At 38.6% G+C, this 27573-nt stretch overlaps 1 protein-coding gene across 1 annotated transcript; it reads left to right on the top strand.

The window, feature by feature from the left end:
- The first annotated feature begins 220 nt into the window (after positions 1 to 220).
- On the top strand, positions 221 to 27573 carry LOC127059576 (cbp/p300-interacting transactivator 4-like). The gene is made up of 3 exons (XM_050974071.1): positions 221 to 475; positions 537 to 737; positions 27454 to 27573. Exons 1-3 carry the CDS (start codon positions 221 to 223, stop codon positions 27571 to 27573), a joined length of 576 nt encoding a protein of 191 aa, XP_050830028.1.

The following is a 27573-nucleotide window of genomic DNA, read 5'->3' as shown; positions in this document are numbered from 1 at the left end:
CGTGCCGTTCAGGAAACCACGAGAGGAGGGAAAAGGGAGAGGATGAAAAAATATACTTTTTTTTTTTTTTTTTTTTTTTTTTTTTGTTTAAATCACAAACGAACACACACTGAAAAACTCCCACACAAAACAAACCAGTCCAAACAAAAAGTTCCAAACAACAGCAATACAACCATCAGAGACCAAATCTCATTTACCTTTCGCGGCCGGGAAGGTTGCTATGGTCCTCCCTTCTGGCGGATGGGGTCTCCTCGGAGATCCGTGCACCCTGCGGCGGCCCCCGCACACGCTCCCCGGGCTGGGGCTCGGCCTGCAGCCGGGCCGGGCCCCCCCGCCCCCGCCATATAAGGCGCTCCGGGAAAGCCCCGCAGAACCCGCCGGTGCCAAGCGCTGTCCCCGACACTTCGTGTCACCCAACCCCGCCTCAGCTCCTCTAACACGGGGAAACCCTCCTTGTGCAGCTCTGGGGGGTTTGGTGTGTTTTCTGTTGTTGGGGTTTTTTTGTTGGTGGCTTTTCCCCCTGGGGGTATGTACAGAGGCTGAGCTCCGCCAGCCCCTCCCAGCCAGCGGGGGCTCCTCGGGCACCCCCGGAGCCGCGGGAGCCCCCGCACTGCCGAGGCCGGGGTCAGGCTCGGCCGGAGCGGCGGGGTGGCCCAGACGCGTCTGTCCGCTGGGTGTACGAGTCAGGCTGGATGGAGTCCTCCCTCACACGGACATTTGATTTAAATCTGCCTCCGGCAAAATGCAAAAAAATAACTTAATAAGGAGGAAGGCGGGGGCGGGAGAGGGGGAAATCAAAAGAACACCCAATCCCAAAGCTGACAGGAGCCAAGACACCAAATACATGTAGGGACGGGAGAAAGAGTAAAAGTAAATAAATCTCGGTTACCTAATTGAAAGGCAGAAGCGAGCCCTTTGTGTACACAGGACTTCAGGGAGAGGAAAGCCAGAGCACGGGGAAAGCGGGGGGAGCTCAGGGGCTCCCCTTGGTCCTGCCCGCGGGAGATTTCCCTTCGCCCGGCTGTCTCCCCCATCCAAAGAGAGACAGACAGAAATAGGAAAAAAAGTGTTGGGAGAAGCCCAGTAACTGGGGCGAAGGCTGAGCGGCGCGGAGAGCTGTCCCTCTGCGGGGAGGGAATCAGACTTCGCTGTGCCCCTGGGGAGGAGAGGGAGCGGGAACGGGACGCTCCTGCAGAGCCAGGGGCAGACGGGCAGCAAAACTGGAACAGCGCAAACCAACCTGGTGAAAAGATAAAGCACTTTTGGAGTTTTTCTTTTTAAATGAGGTGACTTGGCTTCTCTGCATAGAAGCCAAAGGATCAAACAGGGTTTCCAAAACCAGTTATATTTAATTATTTGTGGACAAAGCTGAAACTTTGTTAAACCAACCTAATCTGATAACTGACTGGAAAAAAAAACTCAAAACTTTTTGGTGTCTTACGTACAACCACAAGTTTTCTCCTTGCATTTACAATGCCCAATAATTCCCCAAATGTAGAGGATAATGAATATGATCAAATCCTTTCCTTAGAACCATGAATTTATTCACAGTGCACTTGTCTGAGGAATTTAGCTCTCCAGGGAGTGCATAATACCAAAGGATGCTCTGGACACAGGCTTTTGTAAACACATTGAAATCAATCTTACTCCTTCTGTTAATCCCTAATTCACCCACAGTAATAACAACTGTGATTAACAGCTCCAATTTTCTATCTCCAGTGTTCTCCAAATAAAAATATACTGATGATCTGCAGTTTGCAGTTTTCACTGTTACTACCATATGCAGAGGATCTCTCAACATTTCTTTTCTCAAACATGATCTTTTAGGTACTCCTCTCCCTGTTATCAAGGGGAGCCTTTCCCCACCAATCCCAAACTTGTTTGCAAGAATTCAGCCTGTTCTTAAGTCAGCCTCTTCCTGGACAATGCTTCCAGCATCATTTTCATAAAAAACATCAGGCTGGTAACTCCATAGACAGTACAACCTGTTCCATTCATCTGTTTCAGTAAAGAAAAAAAGCAGTCTGTTAAAGGATCCTGAAACTAAATGTACACATATGCATTTTTCTAACAAATATCAGTGCTTTTTCTGATACCTCCCTCGTACATCGTAGATGCAGTTGGAAGTGTCTTTCTCAACGGGTGTGGAATATTCTTGATGTGCAGGGGCATAACTGGGCTGAAAATGGCCTGTTTAGTGTCATCAGTGCTATCTAGAGCCATGCCTACACTGCTAATCAGATGGTGCAACTGCAGAAAAGCAGTGGCCTCTAGCTTACTCTAGGCCATTACAACTGTGTCTGAAGAAATCCTTCAGAAAAATAACTATCACCTTCATCTAGTCATAATTTCCTATCATCTTAATTTTCCAGCTACCAGAAACAGTATTTTGAAAATGCAATGTTCATGTAGAAATATGAAGCTGATAAAATAATAACTTAAAAAGGTAATTCCGTTTTAAAAAGATGTCCCCCCTGTCATGAGATCTGGAACTGAAAATATTTAAGGTGACTGTTTCAAGAATTTAAAAAAATATTCTTCTTACTCAATTTCTCATATTCCTACTTTCAATTTTAAAGTTTGGATTTAATTTTTAGTCAATTTATAAGGTCTAGTTATGGAAATGTTATCAGACTATTTGATGCACAGACAGCTATAGCCTACAAGAGATCCCGCTGGTGATTTCCAGTCCTCCTCAGGGAGCACAGCAGCAGTTTTCAGTAGTTAGCAACATTAATCAGCAGTCTACATCCCACAGTTTAAAGCAGTGAATAGGTAAGGTAAACACATATAAATCCTCATGTCTTAGAGAGAAACCTTGCATTAGTCTGTCATATGCAAGGGCAAGAAAAAGAAGGGGAAGAAGGACTTTTGAGGCTCTATTGACAATATGGAAAGTTTCCACTCTAGTCCTAGCACTAGGTGAAAGAGTGGCTGAAGCACTGACTGCTGTGAGTCAGAATTAGCTCTTTGGGCAACTGAAAAGGGCAAGGTCAGCAGAACATCCACAGCAGAAATTTTATCCCTAAGAAGAAGTAGAGGGAGAAGTGGCTACTTGTAGGTAATTGTAGTGTCAGTCTGGCTATCCAAAATCTTTATGTTTTCCTCCTATTTTTCTGGGAGGTCAATCAGATTTGCCTTTTGTCATAGCCCCAGGTGGTCCCTCACTGCTCTGTGTGCTGCAATGACAAATCTGGACATGGGACACTGCAGGAGGTTTCCTGAAAAGTCAGGAGTGGGTTTTACTGCTGATTTATCAAGGTATCTGATCTGCTGCCTCACCTTCTGAGTTGGTACCATTGTGATTTCTTTTCTTGCATCTGCACTACTGAAATACACAGAGAAAGAGGGATTTGAGAATTATCATTGTAATGTCAAGACATTCATTGTTCTCATCTCTTGGAAGTCAGCAAACCTCTTGATTTGATACAGCACTTACTACCTAGATAGTGGAAGGCTGATTCCTAAAATGGTTACGTAGGAATTTGCAAAATAAAAAGCAGCCCTGCCCTCCAAGTTTACACTGGCCAGAGGATTGCGTTTTATCATCCAACTTCATCCCCAATTGCTTTCTGCTCTGAGGGGCAGGCACTGGCATTTCTTAGGCAAACTGAGTCCCCATCTCATTGCCTGATGTTGTGGTGCTGACAAAACCAGGGGCAGCTACTCCGTGTTGCAGCATGCAAACTGGAAAAAAGCAGAGTAACAGTGAGGCTGTGTGTGCCAGAGAAGGACTGAGGTGCTCTCTGAGTGTGGAGCTGTGTGAAAGCTTGGGCAGCACTGGCAGCAGCTGGACAAGCAATTGTGGCCCTACATTTGGAAAGAAAAGGCAGAGTGTTAGATAGATGGCAACCAGAAGAACTGAGATCTAAACAAAAATCTTAAACAAAACAACAAAACCAAACCAAACCATATTTGGGCAAGAAACCTTTTGGAGTAACACAGTTTTCATTAAGAGGTATTAAAAAAAAAAAAAAGAAGTTGCCTGTGGTGTCTCTTGCTTTTCCAAATGGCACATTTTACCAGATACCTGCAACAAAAATACCATAAAAAATTACCTACCTTATTCAGAAAGCCACTAAGGGGAAAAAAAAAAGCTTTCTTCAAGGGGAGTTTGATGTGCTGTTTAGCCTGCTCTGTCATTTTTCTTGTCTCTCTTCATAATCTCTATGCAACCCAGAAACAGCCAGTAAAAAAGGGAGACCCTCTGCTTGTTTAATTACTTCCTGAAAATTTGACAACTACTACTTCGGTCTCATTGGATAATCTACTTTTAAATTACCTAGTCTTTCAAAGACAGCATAATTTGAGTACATTTACTTCCCTAGCTATACATCATGCCTATCAAAATTAAATGCTTCCAACATACCAATGCAGTGTTTTAACATTTCACTTCTGTAATACATTTAACAGTAAATTTAACTTTTTAACAGATTTTCATAGCTTTAGCAGTAAAGCACAACTAGAAGCAGATTATTTTTTTTCTTATGACAAAGTAAAATTATGTAAAAAATTATAGCAGTTTATAAAATGCAAAACTTGGTATCAAAATTTGTGGTAATTAAAAGGTCTTTCTTTATTCCTTCTTAAGACAAAACCTATTTTATTAGTACAACGAATTTCTGAACAAAATTTGAACTCAGGCAAAACTCAGTGAGTTTGCATTTTTGCTCTATGTACAATCAAAATTATAAATGCTATCTCAAAAGAATTCATATGATTTTCCTCTGACTTTTTTTAAGACTAAACTGTTCAATGTTCTCCTTCAGCAGGCTATTCAACTGCCATTTTAACTGGTGAATATATAGCTTTTTAGAAATTTCTGGTTTTCTGTGATCTGTACGATTATTTCTACCTCTTAATCAGAAAACCAAAAATGACCTTAACAACACGTATTGATCATCACCAAAACATGCAATGAGCACGAATTGGGACTGTGGGCTCTGTGGGCTGTGTGTGTTTTCCAAAGCTGAAAGCCTACCCCACACAGTCCTGGGATTCCTCCCGTAGAGAAACGGGAAGTGAAAAGCAGTCACAGAAACAGACCTCTCCCCCAGATATTAGCATCTCTTTTGAGCATTCCTCTCTCAGGAAACTCTGAATTTGAGGTTGTTTTTTTCTTTTCTTTTGTTTGTCTGCAGTGACACGTGTCAATAAGCCCTGTTTTTAAACGAGAGCTGTTTTAATTGCAGGAGTGCATGCAGATCTGGTGGTGGATCCTCTTGGCATAGGCACCACATGTGTGTGCATGCATGCAAGCCAAAAGACTGTCTACAGCACATGTGCAGGTCAATCCAACATGAGCAAAACCAAAAGCAAAGGAGGTAAAGAAACAGCACACAAAAAAAAGGAAAAAGAAAGAACCCCCCCCTTGCTTCTAAATCATCACAAAGACTGCAATATCCTGTTATCTGTTGTAGTAAATTCATATACAAAAATAAAGAAACAAATGTTGCCCTTCTGTGAAGGGAGATAATAAAAGATTGATTCTTCAAAAAGGAAAAAAAAATCCGAACAGAGGAGGGAAGAAATACGGTGTTTTAAACAATACTCAAGAAAAGCACAGACTGAGTGACATAACATTTAAGCAGCCCAAACCTCTTGATATTGTCTGTTGAAGTTGTCTTATGGAGTAAACATTATAGACATGAGAGGAAAGACAAGTAAAGCCACTGTATATCTGGTTGCCACTAACCTGTTTCTAAACCATGCCACTGACCTAGTGAAGATAAGATTTCTATGGTGATCCTAATTTATTTTTTCCTACTACAGAGCTAAAAGGGAGTAAAACCCACCAAATTAATATGCTTTTTTGTGGAGTCCATACCAAATGTATTTTATCTTAAAGAAAGACTATTGCTTACCAAGGATTAGTCTTGATTTAAAATATCTATCCTGAATGGCTCCTTAATTCTGTTATTATGGTTACATAATTGTAATTAGATAGATATAAGAAAGGCAAAAATGTCAAGTTATAACATTAAATGATGATAAAACAACGACACCACTTCAGACACCAATATTTATTAGTTTAATGTCAAGGAATTAAAATCAGCTACCAACCTGTTTCTACAGTTCTGGTTTCTGATTTTGTTGATCTACCAGCTCAAGTTCTCTCTCATATCCTAAAAACATTTACATGTTCAGGAAATATTAAAAAATTACAAATCTTATAAAAACTCATGAAACTTTCACTGAAATACTATATAAAATAAGAAGTAGTATGCACAAATTTTTTCTCTATTCTAGGATCACAGCAAAACGTGCAAAGTTATACACAAAAAAAATTATAGGCACTATTTACAGAACTCACAAGAATAATCTTTGGAAAGAGGAATATTTGGAGACAGGAATATTTGGAAAGAATGACAGCAATCAACCATGAATAGATCAAGAAATTTTAAAAGTTAAGGCTGCTGCACAAAATCATTAGAGATATATGCCTGTGGCTGAACTCTCAGGATCTTATTTAGCCCCTAGCTGAAGTCTGGCCAACAGGTCCCAGTAATGTTAGTGGAAGGTGTCCTGCACATTTGGAAACTGCAATCCTTATTGAATTGCCTAGCTAAGGTGTTTGGTTAGGCAGAGGACACACTGAAGGCAGGGAGTGGCCCTCCAAATCCTAACATTTGCATGTACACTTTAGGTGTAGTTGGTCTGCTCCCGTGCATAGCTGATGCTATTTTTTCTGTGGGTAGCACATTAACATTTTTTACTCTGATATGTTGCTCAATGGCACAAACAGATTGGCTCTGCCTCCAAACATTTTATTATTTTTGTTTTATTTTAAAGTCTTGATCAATCTAAGTTGATACATTAAAAACCACAAACAAAACCAGGATCGTTTATTTGAATGTCGGAGGTTTTGATTGTAGCCAGTTGATTTTGCATAACCACTGTCATACTTAGAAAATAAACTTCAAATTTCTGTGAAAATAAAAATCAGGCTTTTTATTTATTTAGAAAATTATTTTACTTACTATCCCAAGTTTGCAAATTATTTAAGGTCAGAACAGTCACAATAGAATTAAATCACTCTTTTGAATGAAGCCATACTCATCCAATGATTTATAAAAACGGATTAGATCTTAAAAATCAATCATTATAAATGAAAGAATTCCAGGCAACATCCCACCTGGAATTAATATCTAATTAAGTCCTAAAATCTCTAAAGGAAAAAATAAAACTTCTTTGTGACTTATGCACTGTACTTGGCATTTTCAACTTTTCTTATATAGAAGCTCTTATATGGTAACTGTCACTCAATATCTATACTTTGTTTCAGTATCAGCTTTCAAATTCATGTTACACTGGATGTTCCTTTAAAATAGTAACTATCCATTCCTAAACTTCTGGTCCATCCTAAAAAGCTTGTACTAAAATTGATTTTCCTGTAGAAGTTTGATCCAGAAATTCTCATAAATACCTGAAAAGATAAGTTGTTCTGATAGTGGTTTACAGTATAAAGAAATAAGAAGTGGACATTTCCTTTCTTGTTTTTTGTATGATCTTGATATTTTTCTTGAAGTATGAGAATGCTACTTGCTATCCTCTCCTTAAACCACATTTCTCTAATGGGGCATTGCAGGGCTGCTGCAAGACGGCCTCGTTCCCAACATAAAAACAACTTTCTCTGTTTGAAATCTGTCCTTGCTTTGTGCACACTCCTCAGGGCAAGACCCAGGTGTGACGCCTCGCTTTCGTGAAATACATTTCCCAATTACCATGACAGAGTCAACATTTTGTAAATAAAGTACATTTGTAAGAGATATAAAGTCTCTCTAGAGGTAGGGTGCCATGAAAGTAGAAACAACACAGTTACTTTAGTCAGAAAACCATTTCTTTATCCTTAGAAAAATAAAATAAAATAAAATAACTTTATAAATAAATGTAATAAGCTCTGTCCAATATGGGGTGATTCTTTGACAATCTGCAATAAAAATACCATCGGGCGAGGTTCCTCTTCCCCTTAAACAATTTCTTTTTACTTATTTATTTTTGATTTTGAGAAAGGGTAAGAATTATTTTTTTAAACAACTGCCTGCAGATTAAAATTAGCACTGTACATTTCAATTATTATCAATTCATCAGGGAGCCAAAAGAATTGGAATCTTTTTAATTAAAATATTTTTATCAGATAACCTAAGCCTCTACAGCCATATATTTGATTTTAATTAAAAAAAAATTCTGCTTGTGATCATTGTTCAGAATTAATATACCAAATAAAATATGGGAAGAAAAGAGGCAAAGGGAGGTTATATAGTGTTACCTGATAAAAGGAGACAGTAATATTTAAAATGAGGTAAGTGTTACACCGATTTATGATGTATTTTATCTTCTAGAGAAACCCTAGTTTATCGTAGTGTCGTTCAGTTCGAAACGTCAGCTGTATATCTTCCTGCTTTTGAATGTAACTCTAGGTTGAAAGGAAAAGGTTTGCAGGGATGTGATGTATAAGCAGATCAAAAGCTTGGCATTTTTTCTGGGATAATTCACTTTGATATTGAAACATTTTTGTTGTCATAAATACATAAATATTATAAATATCTTATAAATATCTTGAAAGAGTATTAATTAATAACACTTAACATGCCTCTCATCTTCATGGTGCTGTACAAACACCTATTAATCAGAAAGGATGAAAATGTTCTTATTGTTTTGGTTCCCACTCAAATTATCCTGTAAACATCCTCATCCCTAACCCAGTAAGCACCAGGATTTGTATTTTTTTCTTTGTTTCAAAACCAAAAGGAAATATCTTCATTCATACTCTGCTTTCCTTTGTATCCATAACATATCTATATCAGGAGCCTTGCCAGTACCAAAAAAAAAGAAAAAAAAATCTAGCTTGGAAGATAACAGGGTGAAGCAAATCAGCCTCTAAATCCCACACTTAATCTAATCACTGAAAAGCAAGGTAGCAGCCCAGCACCAGGCTGAGCTGGGTGTCACAGCTGGGGAGCACAGAACCCAGAGGGGAAAGCAGAGGTGGCACTTGGCATCAGCTCCATGCTGGGCACAAGATGAAAATGCTTTGGCTTTTAAGGGCACTGGTGAATGTTGCGTTAACAGATTTTTTAAACTAAATGTATATGTTACCCAGGATTCAAGAGTTGCTGTGACTGAAGGAGGAAATATGTCACCAACCTGCAGATGAGCAGGATTCAGCTTTTTTCAAGGTAGCAGTTCCTGCCTTCCTTTGGCTTCCAAACACCAAAGAAGCAGTGAGATGTCAGTTTTTGGTAAATGCTCACTAAACACACTGTTGGTTCTCATCTCCTAGGATTATACCAGTTGATCACTTACCATTCAAAATCACAAAAAGCATAGATTTCTGGTCCTATTGCTTGGAGGCATTTATCCATTCCATTTCTCTGTGCATAGCCATATATCCAATGCAGACTACATTTCAATTTTTTTCATAGATTTAGTTGTATACACACTCTTTGAAGAAATTAACTGAGGGAAAAAAGATGGTCTTCACTTGTACTGTCAGTGAGTTACTTTGCTTTTTGTAAGCTAAGCCAGTCCCCCTGAGGACCATTGTTTATTTCCATTTACAGAAATTTGTAGGAGTATATATAGTGTAGCCTAAGGATTATAGCAGCCTGACACAATTGGCAGCACAATTTATTAAAAAGTGCCAGCCTGAAGTCTCATGATCTTCCACTTTTCATCTTTAGGAGACATCTTTTGGTCTTGTTTGGAGTATATTTATTCATTATACTGTTAATTTTTTAGCTCTCATAGCTTGTTCCCAGAGTAAATGAGATAATAGTTATTTTAATCTATAAGCCATTAACATATTTGCCTCATGAGACTCCAGGGTCTGGGCTGTGCATTTTAGTGTTAACATCTCGGATGTAACTACAAGAAAATAAATCATTGTTAAACCAGAAGGATTTGGTTTATTTTCACTCTTAAAAGACCAAAACCAAAACCAAGCAAACAAAAAAGTCAAACACACAAAAAGAATCCACAGAAACACCACCATCAACAAAAAAATTTCCACCACAGATTTTTTCAACTAAGGAAAAGAAGAAACTTGCATAAATCTGCCAGGGACTCAGCTCACAATTTAAGCTCATCCTGGTGGATAAGGAATTAATAAATAACTGTTGAGCACTCATATACATTCTGGGGATTTAAATTAACGGAATTTTGACAGCGGGGTTTTATTTATGCATATGCAATCCCTTAGCTTCTCATTACATCAACTTGTTGGATCCATTGGGCCCATTCCAAACCAGTCAAATGCAAAAGGAGGGTCTCCTAGTCAGATTAGGGCGTTTTGGGTTTGGCCTGTTGAAGAAAACAGATCTTGAAGACATTTTCAGACTTTCTCTTGGACAGGCTCAGATACCTTGGGAGTTTGGAACAAATTTATAGATGCCACTTAAGGCTTTAATTTTTGTCTTTTAGTCTTCCACTGAATGCCTTTCAGGTTATGATCTGAATCATTTAGCACACACCCAGGCAGAGGCACATGCATGGATACACACAAACATGAAGAGAGTGAAGACTTATGTAGAAAATTAAGCATTTGCTTCTCTGATTCCATATCATGATTCTGACAAGAAAAAAATATCTACTTTCTTTCAAAGCTTCCCAGGACAAAAAACATTCTTGAAAGATCCAAATCAGAGCAGTGACCAAGTTCGTTACTGATCTAACAATGAAACAGAGGGCATGCCTTGAATCTCCCTTCAGTGGTCCGTGTTAGAGAAGAATTTCTTTGTCTTCTGTTCACTAAGTTTCTATCAAGCCAAAAATATATATAGAAATTGTCAACACTCAATGTTTCACTAGCAACAATTTACAGTTTCTCAAAAACATTTTAAACCAATTAAACAATAAAATATGTGTTTGCACAGGAGCCAAATTACTGTATCTTTCTTTTCTTCTTTCAGAAAAACCATTATGCTTTTCTGAAACACTGTGCTGCCCTGGTGAAAAAAGAGAACAAATACCTTAACAAGATCTCACTTTTCCCGTGTTCACTCTTTTAGCAAACTGACCCTGGAATTTTGGCAGCTGAGGTATAAGGAAAGGAAGCTTGCAGACAAACCCCTCTTTTGCCAATAGGAGTTGGGTGGAAGACAAATTTGCAGGCCAAATTGGTCCTTCATAATTGCCTGGTGTGTACAAATTATAAGGGACTCCAGCATGCACATCAAAAGACACCATGAATCACCAGGGACAAGGATAATTTACCCCTGAAACAAATCTGAAAGGAGAGTTTTGACTGACTTTTACATTTTACCATAACACACTCTTTCCCTTGTGTTTTTTACTATTCATTTATTCACAGCATCCTCCAAACCAAAAACCCCACAAGCCTCAGACGTTCAGCACTACAGTAGCTGTTGTCAGCCCCAACACTCTATCACCTGTGCTTTACAGGAGGTGAACCTGGAGCACAGGGTTTGCCATTTACCACAGTCAAAGGAGCAAGTAAGAGACCTAAAAATAAAGCTTCCTCTCGAGCCTCCTGTAACCAGCTGCCAGGGCTCTAGGTGCAGATCTATATTTTTCCAGTTACAGAGTGTGCCCTTAGAATCAGAGGGCAGCAAAGAGCCTTTCTCATTTAAATCCACTGCAATTCCAAGAAAGAGAATCTTTGACTTGTTTGCTATGCTTCCCTTGACATAGTGCCTCCAGGGCAATGTTCAAAATGACCTTACAAAACAGTTTACATTCATAATCCATCACTGCAGAGGGAAATCAAAACAACAGACTCTTTCCCGCTTCATTATGAAGGGCTGCTCTTGTTCTATGTCGTGTCCTTGGGAAAGAACCAGTTGGATTACAACTATGAAAAACACAGAACACCCCCATCCCCAAAAAATAACCCTTGTACAATGTGCATTTGCAAATTAACCACACCTTGGCAATGCGCATTTACAAAGTAGTTGCAAAAATCAAGTGGCTGAAAAATTAATAAAGAACTTTTCTTCAAAACTTAAAGGCCCTTTAATGCTTATTGGGTGACTAATCTTACTGAAACACCTCAAGTATCATTTTAGGAGATTCTAAATATTAATGTATGCACACATTATGCTGGTTTTGTATGCAAAAATTACATTTTTTTAGCAAAGGCTGCATTTTATACAGATTTTTTTTTCCCTTCCAAATTCTTTCTTCACCTCTCAATATAATATTTCAGAATCTTGCAAAACAATGTTGTTACTTACCAGAACAGAAGAAATCTCACCATCTCTTAACTTGAGGCTGACAATGAAAGCCCCCTTCATTTTACTTGTCACTCCAATTAAAAAAAAAAAAACATTCTTACCTCAAAAAGTGAGTGAATAAACAAACATGACACAGCAGGTTTCTAGATAAGAACTCAATGAATTGATAAAAACCTTGAATTCTGTAGTATTTTTACTATCACCAGATCTAAAACAATTTTGCTAAACAGCTCCCCTTCTTTGGTAAGGGAAACAAGGATGGAAGCTGTACAATAACCTTCAGTGCTTCTTGATAAATAGCAAAATAGCTCAGTGGAAATGTTCAACTTCTCTATGATTAAAAAACAAACCTTTAATGTAGTTTTTTGTTTACTGTGTCATAAGTGCAGCGTTGGAAGTTGTTGCCAAAGAATCATTGGAACAGGCATCACTAAGGCAGTGTCAGCCAGCCAGCTCTTTGAAAATGATTCAGTTCCCCTAGTCTTATGACTAAAATAATATGCAGTGGCTCCAGCCTGAAGCCTGGTTAATACATCTGTCCAGAACACATAATTACTTGGTCATAACATTCCCCCGGCCACCAGCCAACAAACCAATCAGCATTTCTTCTTAACTCACTAGAATTTTTGCTGTGTCAAACTGTTTGATCTCTAGGTAGTAAAAATGCAAAAAATGGAAGGACACTGCACTGGAAGGTTTTAATTTAACATAGTTTCTCATGGAAATTAAATCTGAAAAGAAACATGTTTTTGTTGACATTGCTAAAGTTGAGATTTTTTACTCTGCTTCAGGAATGATATTGACATATTTATCTTGCAGCTTTTTTCTTATCTCCTCACCAGCTAAGATTCTGAAATGTAATCTCCCTTTCATTAATTACTTTCACAAAACCCCTCATGTTTATGAGAAAGTTAAATGATACCAGCAAATTTAACAGACCACTGTGTGTGCAGCTATCAAGGTATCAGCTATGCTTGGTTGTGTACACTGTGCATGGAAATGAAACAGAAAGAGGTGAAAAAGTCTGTCTTTACACAGATATTACTATCCACAATTCTCTAAACTATATTTGTAAGTGCATATGCTTAACTTTCTGAAGCTTGATTTTGTAAACCCTGATTATTTTGTAAACTCCTGAGGTACTTTGTACCTAGAAAAGCTTTATATTTACTGCACCAGGACATAGGATCAGAACAGTAGTGTTATACTTGCTTCCTATATCATGTGTCAAAACCACAGTCAGGAAAGCACTCCATGCACATTTCAGAGTAATTCAATCTTTTCTCTATTCAGACACGGTATTTCTAAACTAACAAAATAAAATTGCTTAATTTCCTACTGTGAATAACTTAGGCATCACACTCAAACATGCAACCTTAAAGAAACTGCAGAATTTCCAAGCTGACACTATATTTATTGGCTTAAGTGCTGTAGTTTCACACAGTATCCTCTTTCTATCAGTGTCTCTAGACAAAGAAACATCTTTACCTCATGACCAACACCGAGACTTAAAGGCAGTACAAGAATACAAATAAAGAACTTAATAAATTTCTGTTATAGGTTTTCTCTCCCTAGGTCACAGAAGGAGGAAGGACTGGGAGAATCCCTCTTTCAAAAGGAGCTAGGGTGTGGTTGGAGTTGATTTTCAGAGAAACACAGTCGCTTTCCTGTCACAGTTGCTTTGCTGTTTATTTCCTATTAGTATCAAATCTCAGATTCAGCATCTTGTCTGTGCAAAAGTGGAATTTAAAACACCCAAACAGCATATCCTGAATTCTTGACGTAGTACAATACAGTGATAGTTAAATATTTCAAGGGTCTATACATATTTTTTCTGAGAGTGTTTATAGTAGTATCATGCATTTCAACATTAATAAAGATTGTGTGCATTTAGATGAAGAGAATCTGTGACAGAACTGGAAAATGTTTAATTATAACCAAAAGATGCCAAGGAATGATGGGGTTCTTACCGTGTGTATCAGCTTCTGCTTGAAACCACCCTTACTTTCCTGAGTCTAAACTTTCAAACTATTATGGATAAAGGCAAAACAAACTCTTCCCAACATTTTGAGCAAAATGGGAAAATCCTTTATAAATTTGATGCTCCAGAGGATACTTAGAAAATATAAAGGCTGGTGCCTTAATTTTAGAAATGCCACAATGGTACTGCCTAAATTCATGTGATCTACCCACACCAGTTGCCTTTTCATGCAAGTGCACTTTTATCCGGCTTTAATTCTATGATCCTGCATCAGATTTTCAAGAGGATTCCTATGTTATTTGGTGAAATCATGATACTGCATTTTTAATGTCTTCTGCATTTATTGTATCTTTAACCATTACACAGAGACATGTTATCCAGCCTTGCTTTAAATACAAAGCTATGAACTTCATGTATGTATATCCACTTCCACCTTCCCCCCTTACACCCAGCTTAACAGAGTACTTTGCAGATTTCTTTTCATGCTACCTTACTATTAAGAAACAAGAAATGACTGGAGGTTTTTATCCTCATAGAGAAACAAAAAATTTATCAGAAGTCATAAATTTGTAAGACAATCTTCACACACATAGCAGTGTGAAAAGTTTGACTATGCACAGAGGTTTTCCATGTCAGCACTGAACAGTTTCAGCAGTAGTATTGAAGGCTCAACAGCCCTGGAAAACTGGCCACAGTTCTTTCATATTAGTTAAACTAAGAAATTATGAAAATAAAGTCAATATCTGAATGACAATATTAATATTTTTATGCTTTGCTCTTTCCCTCATCTACACAAGTGAAAACACACGAAAATTCTTGTGTGTCCCCTAAATATGCCTTGGCCCCTTTTACACACAAAATGTCTAGATACAATTTTTTTTCCTGAAATGTTTGTTGCTCCTCACAGCATCACAAAATTTCAATAAATCCCACCTTGCTAAAACACCTATCAAAGGTGCACAGGGACAGAGGTACCCATTACCCTCACCCTAGTAGTGAGGAGAGGCACCTGGAATGCAAATTCCCCTCTGGACACGCCTTTCTATCAGTTGTGCAGCTCAAAGCTAACATAAGTGAGGTAAGGTGAAGGTAACATTGTCTCAGCTCAGGTAACTTCAAATGCAAGAGGTAATTTCCATCCTGATGGGGAGGTGGGGTGCATGCAGACAGACACCTCACAGGATGCTCTGCTGAAGCACAACAACCACAGCAATATCCAATCTCTCTCTTTCCTCTGCTGCCACTCTTTGCAAAGGCAATATTTATCCTTCTACTCAGAGATGAAAATGAAAGCTGATGTGTGACAAAATGTACAGTATGATGCAAAGCATTTCATGTCATAGCAAAAACAGCTTCAAGCCAGCATGCCAATGATGATATCATTCATGGACAGCAGTTAATTTGGAAAGTGGAAGGGAGAAGCCAATATCTTTAGTGTGATGTGATTTTTGTACTGAAAAGCCCTCACATAAATGCACACGTGCACAGGAATGGAATTGAAAGAACTTAGTTTGGGGACTGAACACTAGAAAATGTGCAGTTGAGAACCACTTTCCATTGGTTGGTAGATGAGATAATAGTCTTTATTTTTTGTTATTTAACATCTAATAACATTTCCTGACTTTTGCAGTCTCAAAGAGCAAGCTTGATACTATGAGTGCTTCTTATCCTCCTGGGATATGCATCTTTTCCAAAACATTTATCATGGTGTGCTCTGCCTAAAAAGAAAAATCTTACATTACTGTTGAATACACCTTTGACTGAATCCAGGCTACAAGTGAATAAGTAACTATGTATTCTGGATGAACTCTAAAGGGCTTCTTACAGCTCTGTATTCATCCCTTCATCAAGACAATCCACTGTACTTCAGGCAGTACACATATATTGCAGTCTGTGTATATAGATGCTGTATATATTACTGCTTCCTTAAAATAACAAGCAGAGTCATGAGAAAATATAAAGAATAAAGATGAAAGACATAACTGCTTAGTTTAGAAATTAAACATAAATTAAGGTGGAAGAAATTCTTATTATTTACTTAGGGCCTGATCCAAAGCTCTTTAAAGTCAGTGGAAGGAACATCTACTGAACAAGGATTTAAAATGTGACGCTACAGTCAAATGCCTTGAAAAAATGTCTGGGAAAGCAACACCACAAAAAAAGCCTTCTTAGAAGTGGGGAGGGAGAGAGCTTCCTGGATTATCTTACACCATTTTTACCTGTGGGACAGTCTTGATCTCAGCTTACAAGGACATGCATTGCTTTATTCCATCTGTGCAAGAATGAAGCATGCTGAAACTTTGTGGCACTGGATCAAGTGTAAGAAAGGGCTAGAGCAGGAAATAGAATGCCTTGGGTAATAGTCACATGAGAACTGCAGCTAGAGGAGGACACCTCAAAGTCTGTCACCTCTAGTGAGGTAGAGGCACAGCCTCAGCCCATTCTGCAGCTCAGGGCAGCAATCCATGCTCCACAGGTTTGGGAGCACCGCTGGCACACTGCATGTGTCAGGAGGCCCATGCTGCTGGAACCGGTGGAGATCAAAGAAATTAGCAACCAAAGAAAAGTCACTGCTTCTCAGGATTTCCAGCAGCCCCTCCATTGCTATCTAACATTTCCACTAATACTAAACAGTGCATCCAAAGTGCAGGATGAGACTTTTGAGTTTGGTTTTTCCTCCCAATGCAATTTGGTTTTCTGGCTTTTGCTTTTCTGTCTTTCTGCTAGTATGTTTGTCCTTTGAGAATTTTAAATAACTCTCTCCACTAACAAGTCCATCCATTATTCTGACTGCTTATTAAGTTATCATTAAATTTAGCACACTACACGACTGACATTCAGAAATTATTTTATGAGCACAGACACCATGGAGCACCCACACAGAAAACCCCATAGACATTTTAATATGCTGGAAAGTGTAGAGCATTCCATTTGAATTCCAGGACAGAGAAAATGTGTGTTGAATGTGTGTAACACACTTGAAAATATGTCTCCAAGAATGCACAAAACTATAGGATGGGGATAGGTTTTCACATACTTTTTACTATTCCACATTTACAAAAGTGTGAAAGTCAGAGCTGAATAGTCTTTAAAAATTCCCTCAAAGCTTTATTCTCATTCACTATTACATTATTTTCTTCATGACTCTTGCAGTCCATAGCAATCAAACTAATATAACTTACACTTCAGTGAGACCTTCTATAGCATGTATCCTACAATTCCATCAACAGAAAGTATGATAAAAATAGTAGTAGAGAGACCGTGGATTGAAGAAGTCTGGTTCTGGATAATTGTCAGAGAATCACAGAATTAAATAATTAATAAAATCTACTTTATTTTGTAAAATTATGATACTAAACTTTTCCTGCTCTGTTTTGGTTGTAAGTCATCCAAGGAAAGAATGAAGAAGGAATTTAGTGTTTGCTTGTAAAATCACTGGAAACAGAAACCTGAGCCAACTGAAGTCTAACAGTAAAGAAATTTACTCACCACCACATTGCTACTGTTTAATTGTTTATTACTTTGAAAATGTACTCCCAATAGTACCATTAAAATCTGGTTCTAGGCCAACCCAGGCACATAAGGTAGAGCTGGAAAAGATCCAGTTAGTTTACAGCATCACGTTTTGCAGTGTCAAAGCAGCAAAAATTTCCTTTAGATTCAAGGACCTCATAATACCTTGTTTAAATTAAACGCTGAAAATATAAACAGACTTAGATAATTTTTCTCTTTTCTTTTTTGGTTGGACTCATGATAGTGGAAACAGCTTCCAATATATGGATAAAACTAAACAGACACAGTGATATTATTCTGGGAAAACAAGCTCTTACCTTCAAGATCCTGTGCCCACCCTGCTGAGTCAGTAGAGAAGTTCAGCTGATTAAACTTCAGCAACCAAATTTCAAGAAAAACTTCCAAAAAAATGTCATCAATGCAAAACAGGTGTGGGGAAACCAACATTCACATAAAGAGCAATTTTCACAGGAAATGTAGGCTGTTTGACTGCCAATTCTATTTATGGCATCTGCAGGTTTCTCCCTGTTCCATTCATACTAGAAGTACCAGGATTAGTGTTTGGTTGCCCAAATCAACTCCATGTCTTTTTGGAATGTTGTGAAACAGTCTCCTAGGAGACAGCTGTGACATTTCCCTCAGCTCTTGATCTCATAATTCTAGTTACAAACAGAGACAATGTTCCTTGGCTCTGGTAACAATTTCTTCCCCAAAATGTTGGTATTAGCACCTCCACCATTTTCACCACACTGCATCAGAGCATGGGGGCTTGTACACTGTGTGAGGAAAGCAAGCCATTCTTTGAACATCCATTTTGCTCCCAAGTTTAAAATTGTGTTAAGGAGTTCTTTGTGTAACATCATGTTCTGCAGTGTATTTCATTCAACATATGGGCTGGCAGACATTCCTCAATACTTTTCATCGAGCTATGGCTTCAGTTGTTCTCACAGAGCTTCTCTATTCAGCTTCTAAATCTTCCCATCCGCCCTAGGAAAGAAATCCCAACACAACACCGAAATAAAGCCACAACCACTCTGCAGGATGATTGCTCTCCTTCCTGAGCCACTGTCACACAGCTGAGAGGTTGGCCAGTGCCCTCCTGGGAGGGGGCAGTGCCATCCCTTAGAGGTGATTCTGCATGGAAAGCTGGGCCAGAGGAGCTCCCCCAGACTCCCAGGGCATTGCACAGGGAGGAGCAGGAGCAGTGCTGCCCACAGCCATGCTCTGCCCTTAGCAGTGGTCACCACTTGCATTTCACCCAGCACCATCAGTGTCTGCGGTGAGCAGAGGCTCTGAGGTGAGCCTGGTCTCTGTGTCCCTCACCATGGCATTATACAGCCTTATCCTAAGCAGTGAGACTGTTTCTATCCTATGGCTTAAACTGGACACTGCACTCCTCCTCTCTGCTTGTTAGCCTGTGCCCTAGTGTGCAGTCTGTGAGGAGAAACAAACTGCATTCTTTTGTGGAGGGATTGCACTTTTTTCTAATAACTGCTATACTACAGGACAATGTTATATTAATTTTTAGGCCATATTTTATTTTGTGAAAGAATTTGACATTTTTCTTATAGGCATTACTAGACACATGGCTGTATATGAATGGGATGTAAATACACACAATTGTTTCACCCATTTTTTTAAACCATAATTTTCTGAATGATCTCAAACTGCTTTCCAAACTGATCTATGAATAACATGGCTTACCTGCCATAACCACAGAAGAAACTCCTGTACCACAGAATGGACTAGCACAGCTTTCGTTTCCTGGTAAAGTGTGTTTGTTCTGTACTATCAACAAAATATTTTATTTCACAATACAGCACTCTTAAGAATACATTAGCAAAGACACAATCTCTGTCTTCCAGCCAAAAAGCCCTTCAAGCCATTTGGAAGGTAATATTGTATTTTCCCCTGGTTAATACAGGATTTAGGGAGAGTGTTATTCAAAAGATATCAAGCAGGAACAAATGTCCCTGTCTTCAAGCCCCAGGAAATCATGATGGCATTAAGAGAAATTTAACATTTCAAAATGCTCTTATAAAAATGTACTTAGAATGATAAGTATGGAGAAACCATTCAGAACAGAACACAAAAAAGGGACTGACAGAAGGAGTCTACACAGCGTCTGCTGACTTTACAGAAAACCAAGCTGAAGATTCAGGAATAAGGAAGGCCAAAAGAATCACAGTATATGGTGGAATAACAAACATTGCAATACTTTCTGGATGCTGGGTGTTGTCACTTTAAAGCAAAAATGATTTAATTTTATTTGACTGGATAAAGCAACTATCTTTGCAGAGATGTACCCTCATTTTTATTCATGTTTCAAACACACAGATCAAAAATCACAGTCATACTACTCATGCACAGAGCAGTAAAACTTCCCCAGAAAGTTACACAGACTCATTAACAAACACATCCCACAGCTGCCTTTTTCTGTCCCAAATGGCTTCTGTCCTGCTGCAAATGTTTAAATCTGTGCTAGAGGGGGCAAAGGAATCACCCAGTGCTGATGTGGAGTCTTAAAATTCTTGTTTTCTTTCCTACCTTGCATAAGCATAGAGGTCAGAGTCTGAATTGGCCAGCAACATAGGGGTTTAGGGCTCTATTTTAGCACACCATCAAATAATTTCGAATGAAAAAAAAAAAAAAAAGTACAATATCAGCTGCTCTTATAATAATCTCATTTCCTGGTTGACAGGTATTGGAAAAAATCCCCCATAAAATAAGATTCCATACTGCTTCTGTGTCATGCATAATGCTCCATATCAGAATACGATCCTGTAAAGAGCAAAGATCAAAACCAGCAACTTTCTTTGGATTCAGTGGGGAAAGCCACCATACTTTATAGATCCCAAAAAAGCAAAATGTTGAAACAGAGTGCTTACCTACAAGCATGTGGTGTTACAGGTCCGGTGACATGCTGAAAGGTCAGTGCATGCTTGTGCACTCACTTGTGTCAATCTTTGAGTTTCTACTCACATGATAACTGGCACAAAAGCGACTTCAAAATTGTGATGGATTTTATTTTTATTTAGACATGATCCCCATATTTTCCTGTTGTTCTTATTTAGAAGCTACACCTCTGTTGCTTCTGTGTGCATAGCATAAATCAAAGATGCCAAATGGAGGCTGAAATGACACAATTGAGTGCTGAAAAATGCATTCTAATATTTAGTCCTGCAAGATTTTGTTCCATCCAGTTTCATCCACAAAGCAACCAATGTCATGAGTTTAGGAAGTGATTGAAGTTACATGTGAGCTCAGGGCAATTGTGGTCTAAGGGGAAACACAATTTTCTGCCACCACATCCCTTCTACGGAATGCACATTTATCATCTGCCTTCCCCTTGAGATGCATTGTGTCTTTGAAAACAGAGGAAAGTGCATTTATTATTGTTGCTGTAAATAGCCTCAGCCATTCTCTTCGCTGTTCCTTAGCAATGAATCCTATTTGGATACTAAATTTAAGCAAACTTGTTAAGGGAAGAAGAGCAGAGTACAGCAGAAAAAGCAGAAAGTGCCAAGTTGGAGGAAAACAATTTGAAATTATCTTTCTAGCTTAACTCAGAAAACCAGAAACATAGTTTAGATCTGAATTTTCCTAACAGTATTAAGCAAAGATAAAGAATTCCAAACAAAGCCACAGAATATTAGAGACAGACTTTCTAAGATGCTTCCAAAGAAGCATTTGCTAAGCTCATACACACACTTCTTGCCTAAAAGCTCTCATGTTTACACAGATCATGACAGTGCACACTCCACACATAACAGGAGCTAATTTTTCATTTTAATCTGCCAACACACAAGATAGAACTCCAAAATGACAAGTTCATGTGGGGTTTTCAGTTGGTTATTTTTTTTTGGTTTGCTTTTGGATGGGTATTTTTTGGTTGTTTTCTTTGTCGTTGTTGTGTTTTGGGTTTTTATTTTGTTTTGGTTTTGGGGTTTTTTGGGTTTTTTGTAAGAAAAGAAGATGTATCATTTAACCAAGTATTTCTCACATGAAGAAAAGAAGACCACAAGAAAGAGTTGGCCAGGGAGGTAAATAAGGCTTTTTCAGATTCATTAAAGTCAGGCACAGTTCACCCAAGGTCTTAATGCCAAAGTGGTGTTCTAGAATAAGTATGATCAGAGGACAACAGAAAAACATGATTTCAAGGATGTAAATAGAAATTAAACCCTGAATATGCTATTTTATGAAAGAGCTCATCATATTATTTTAAAAGTTGGGTTCATAAATTGATTTTAATATCAGAATTTACTATGGGAATTAGAATTATGATTGAAGAGTTTTAAAGGAAATACGCTGTGATTCTATGAGGAAAAAAACATAAAATTTGCTCCATCTTCTTGCTTGCATGGTGGGGTTTCAAGTAGAAAAAAGAGGAAGATCTTCCTCTTCATCTTCCTATTTTTCAGTAAATATGCAGTTTGGCCAATTGATCAAATAAATCTTTTTTTTTACTGTAAATAGAAACTTATCTCTAGTCAAGACAGTCTCTCCCCTTTTTTTTGGTCCTCCTTCAAGTTCTTTTTTTAGTCTCCAGAGATTAGGACTGGTTTCAGTCCGATCTTCTGAGAATCCTTTCATGTTGCTCATATTTGTATGCAGTAATTACATAAAGATTTTCTCAACCCTTACCCACTGATACCTAAGAAGAATTAAGAGCAGCTTTTCCATGATGGAGTCCAGTCAGCTGGTCCTGCAGACCACTTTCTAAAGTTTTTTAACCTTGTGTCATTCAGACTCCCCTCTCCAAACAGATTCATTTCAGTAAGTGGCTCATTAGCATCACACAGGAGAAGAATCCTTACTTTTTTTTCCTTTTAAAACCACCATGTCCTTAACTATCTATCTCTGGTGTTTGTACTGATATTACAGCCACTTCAGTAAATTGAAGCTCTTCCACAGATCTCTACTCCAAATCAGCGCCAGCCTCAATTCTTTGGCTGAGGCAAATGCCAGACGTTGTTTATACAGTGGTAATCAACATGGTAAATTTAGAATATACCAGAATAAATTATGATAAATTTGCTGCCTCAGGATAAAGATAACATACGGGTAGAGTCAGTGGTTATCTCTTCAAAAAAGGGGAAATTGATGAACAGACATTTTTTTTTTCCTTCCAGGCTATCAGAATAAATGTTTTTTTTCCCCTCTGGGATTTGTAGAAAAAGAAGATGGGACATGTGGATCTCATGAACTCTGATGCTAAATACAGCTACAACTTTTGAAAGACTCTCTTCCCTATATTTCAAGTTGAACTCCATGTTCGTTCCTTACCATTAAGAGTTGCTTTCTTCCTTTCTTTTTTTACCCCTGTCATCTCTCCAGAGGTCAGGAAATGAACTGTGTGTCATCAGAGAGCAAAGCAGTACAGAACCCAGGGGGCCTGATAGCATGGGGGCTTTTTTTCCCCCACCTCAGCAGCCTGACTTGCTGCTCCCAGAGTGGGTTTCAGAATCATCAACTAGTGAAAAATCAGTGGTGGTGTTGGTTAGGGGCATTTTTGGTGAGAGGTATTTTTTTCACCTAAGAAAATATAATTTTTTTAAAAAATCCATAACACATCCCTTCACTCACTGTGGGATTTCACTTTCCTGCTAAAACTTCATGCTTGAGAGCTTTTTTTAGCAGAGTTTATTTACCTGGAGAGGAGTTTTCAGAAAATATGTATTCCAAAGGCAAACTATCTTCAGAATAGACTGACATCTCTCTCTCTGTCAAATACTTGTAGGGGGCCCAAAATTTGTAGAAGCAAAAAAACATTCTTGTGCCTAGCATGTAACTTTGGCAAATCACCTGGGTAATGAAGGCAATTAGGATCTCACTAAATCCTGATCTACTTGCAAAGCATGGCAATGCTCTCACAGATATTAGCTGTCTGTAGCAGGACATTTGTGTAAGTAAAACACTGCAGCTAGAGTTCACACACAGAGAGTGCACAGTCAGCCTTTTGTTAAACCAGCAGGCAGAGATGCATTTCTTCAGCTTCATTTTCCACTTCTGCATTTCGGCTCCAGCTCTGCCTTTCAACTTCACCAAATTTTAAGTATGTGTTTAAGTCCAACAGGTTTTCATAGGATTTAAAGCCATGCTTTGCCTCACTAAGGAGGAAGGGGGTTACTCACCTGCCTACTCAGATTATGCACTTCACTGATGGGAGACTTCATGTCCTTTTACATCAGCACTGAGAGAAGGTGTGGTGGCGGAGGCCTGAAGACTGATAACAATTGTTTGTCCATTTCCTGGGTCACAGTGAGGACAATGAGCAGATTTCATGATGGTGAGGCAGCAGATTTTGCTCTTCATCTTCCTCTTGATATCTCTTGTGAGCAGGGCTATCCCAGGCAGAGCCCAAATGAACTGCAGAAAGTGTTCTCCCAGAGCTACCTAGGAGATAAGCTACACACTGCCATTTGGTAGCACAGGCATCTTAGAAGCTGCTGCAGTACTAATTTTAACTTCCAAAATGATGGAAGAGAAGAAAAATTCCATGATCATGTCTATTTTTGTGAAGTAAAATTGTCTTTCTCATTTTCTAGAATATCCTAAACCATTAAGAAAATATTTGCAGCACACAGCAAGGTATGGTTACTGTGGAAGGGGTGTCTGGTGAGGACCAGCAGAGGACACAACTCCTGAACTTGGCTGGGCTCACCCCGGAGGGCTGTGGTGCTGAGTATCTATACCCACTGCAACCCAGAGCCTCACAAAAACCCATCATCAATCACTGAGCCTGTTGGAGAGCAGCTAGGAGCACTTACTTCTCAGTATCTCAGACTTTTCAGTCTTTTCCCACATGCCTCATTCTCCTTTTTGCTCACTCTCTGCAGACACACAAAACATCCTAACATTTCAGAAAGATATTTACAATCTCAGGCATCCAAGTGACCAGAGTTTCCCTGTGACCTTCTCACCCCATCAGTGAGCTGTCGAGCTTTTCTAGGTTATGTCCCTACAGAAATTTTTCTTAGGCTTCTGTGGCTTAAACAGAGCCATTCCAATGCTTGCACATGGAAAGTTTACATTTGTCTGGAGTGTGACTGCTCTGTGGGAGCAGGATACCAGTTACCTGCCACAAGGACCTGGAAAGCACAGTTTAATCTGGCAGCACAGAGGGAAACATAACACATGACTGAGCTGTAACAATAACTTCACATTTCCATTGATTCCTGCCTTTAACCAGGGAAACTGTTCAGTTGGCTGCCACCTCTCCTAAAACTAAGGTATTTTTACTTTTCACCATATTGAAGCACAACAGATGAGTTTTCTTTTTCTTGTTTTAATTGAGAAAAAAGACCCTAGTGTTTGGAACCTATGTTTCCCATTAGAAAAATAAAATAATCAGAAACCTTCCCCAAAAAATAGTCAACCAACCAAACAAAAAGCCCAGAGTTTAAATTTACTCAGAAAAGTAACTGAAATATGATACAAACAAACCACTTAGAGAGTCTACTTCAAAGATGGTTATTGCATTAGCATAATCAGGACATTCAGGAGAAAAAAAAGTCTCTAGAGTGATTAAAAAAAAAAAAAGTAAAAATCTGATATTAAATGTATTTTCTTACTAAATTGTATTGGAGTGATGGACTTTGAAACACTTGAAGAAATAATGCAAGAGAACGCTGAAAATTTTCCCTGTGAACCGTGAATTTTGACAACATTTTCCTTGTTTAAATGTTTATATAAATACCCATATATCTAGGTAGATAGAACAATTGCATTTAAGTAAGAAACCTGAAAGTGCAAACCACTGATGGCTCTTACTGGCTCTACTTTCCCTGAGGAATTGCTGGAGATGATACTCTTCCTGGGGACACCAGCTTAGCTCCTGTCCTGCAGCTGCCAAGCCAGCATGGGTGCAGGATTGGCAGATAGCCCTGCAATAGTCCCTGAAGTGTGCTGTCTCTTCCATCAGCTGTGCTCATTTTTTAGGGTAGAATCATTGCAATTGCTCATTCTGCAATTAGGAGTTTCAGCGTGAATAAGCCATACTCAGTTTGAAGAATGACCACTCACACTGGTTTCCTGTTCTATTTTACTGCTTGAAACGTGGCAGTGACTCAAAGTCTAAACCCAGCACGGGGCCTCCTTGACTTAGCTGAGGTAGATCCTCTTGTGGGAGGACAGGCTGAACCTCCAAGAAGTTTCAGTCTTTCAGAGGGATTTGCAGAGACAAAAGCCAGGTAAGTGCTTTGCTCTTCCTAAATACCCTCCACAAACAAGCACAAGACAGGGAATGCAGGTGCCCAGTGCAGCAGGCTGTTTTATAGGTGGGCAACTGAGGCAGAAGAGTGTTTTAAAAGTACCTCTTAAATTTAAAGGTGTTGAAAATCTGAGGCTAAGTGAACTGGTCACGGTTACAGAGGAAGGCTGAGCCTGAGTGTGAAAATTAATGCTTGTCTCCAAGTTCCATGTCAGGCTCCTTGCAGTCCTGTTCCCAGCCAATTTGTGCATTAAAGATATTCAGAAAAGCCTCCATTTGTAGGAAGTCAAAGTTTGAGATGGGCAGTTCTTGTGGCTGAAAGACATACCAAGTCCAGGGGAATGGATCATTCACCAGAAAAGAGAGAGTTAGCTGCATATTCATGGAGCAAAAATAGAATATATATATATATATATATATATTTATATCAAAGCCTTCACACTTTTTTCCATTCTGTAGTTTGCTCCATACTTTTAAAATGTGTTTAAACTGAGTGACCACGTATGCAAAGGAAAACTTTACAAGCAGATAAGTCTTCTAGAGCTGAGTGTCTGCCAAGGCAAAAGTGTGTGGTTTATTTTAAAAGGAGGAGTGGTTATCACTCAGAACACACTATTTCTGTTGAAGCAGTGAAGACAAAAATTAATCCCTACGATTTTTATTTGTCATTAAAATAGAACTTTCAAGAAATAAAATCACATTTATTTTTAGTCTATCCTGAAATAAAAAAAAAATTGCAAATTTTTATAGAGGAAAGTTTTTAATACAAGAGGAAGTATATTTTGAAAAACTGTTTCATGGAGAAGTGAAACTGATATAAGGAGCTCTTATATACAGGTGTTATGTATTATAATCGACATTACAGTACTGTACTATCCACATGAGACCAGGTACAATGAAAAGCTTCTGGACTTTATTCAGGTTTGTGGCTTTCAATCTAATTTAATTTACAGCAAGTCTTACGTCCATAGACATGAGTACCTCCACTGGCTTCAGGGAAACCACAGACTTTATGGTGGCATAAGTATGAGGTATTAAGACTCTTACTCATTTCTATTTTAACTCTCAGATGTCAGCATGCAAGGGTGAAAGCCCATAAAATTTTTTATATTTACCATTATCAACAAAAAGTAAAGGAAACTGAAGACTTTATGTTTCTTACAGCTTATCTCAACATACCCTGCCATGACCAACATGGAGTTCTATTTCTTTATAGAAGAGTATAAGTAGGCTTTGCTCCAGAGATAAAAATGTATCAATTCAACAGAAATCAGCAAGACCTTCAGGAGAATAAAGCTCAGGCAAGACAGAATCAAATCAAATCAAATCAAATCAAATCAAATCTATATAATCTGTTTCAAACAACAGCAACAACAAAAAGCACACTTGTATAAACTTCTCTTTTTCAAAGTAGCTCTCATTACTGAGTTACTGTATGGTTCCTAATTTATGTCAGCTGGGGGATATCTTAGTTACTCAAAGAACTTTTTCTTTTTTGTCCATATAATGAGGACGTTTAAATTCAAGCTTTTCTTTTTGTTATGTCTAAAAAGTTTAAAGAACTGCCCCTCTCTCTCCTGTCAGCTAAGGAGAGCGTTTGCTCCGGGCAGCCGAGGAGCTTTCGGGAGCCCGGGCCGGCGCACCGAGCAGGGGAAGGGCTCCGGAGCCGCTAG

The sequence above is a fragment of the Serinus canaria genome, chromosome 4 (genome assembly GCF_022539315.1).
Source record: "Serinus canaria isolate serCan28SL12 chromosome 4, serCan2020, whole genome shotgun sequence".
Classification (NCBI taxonomy): domain Eukaryota; kingdom Metazoa; phylum Chordata; class Aves; order Passeriformes; family Fringillidae; genus Serinus; species Serinus canaria.
This window is presented reverse-complemented; position numbering and strand designations above follow the sequence as displayed.

Bases quoted from the DNA above. Each gene is read 5' to 3' on its own strand.
- LOC127059576 (XM_050974071.1), top strand. From the start codon at position 221: ATGGTCCTCCCTTCTGGCGGATGGGGTCTCCTCGGAGATCCGTGCACC. The intron at 476-536 runs GTGTGTTTTCTG...GGGTATGTACAG, and splicing joins GTGCAGCTCTGGGGGGTTTG to AGGCTGAGCTCCGCCAGCCC. The intron at 738-27,453 runs GCAAAATGCAAA...ATGTCTAAAAAG, and splicing joins TTGATTTAAATCTGCCTCCG to TTTAAAGAACTGCCCCTCTC.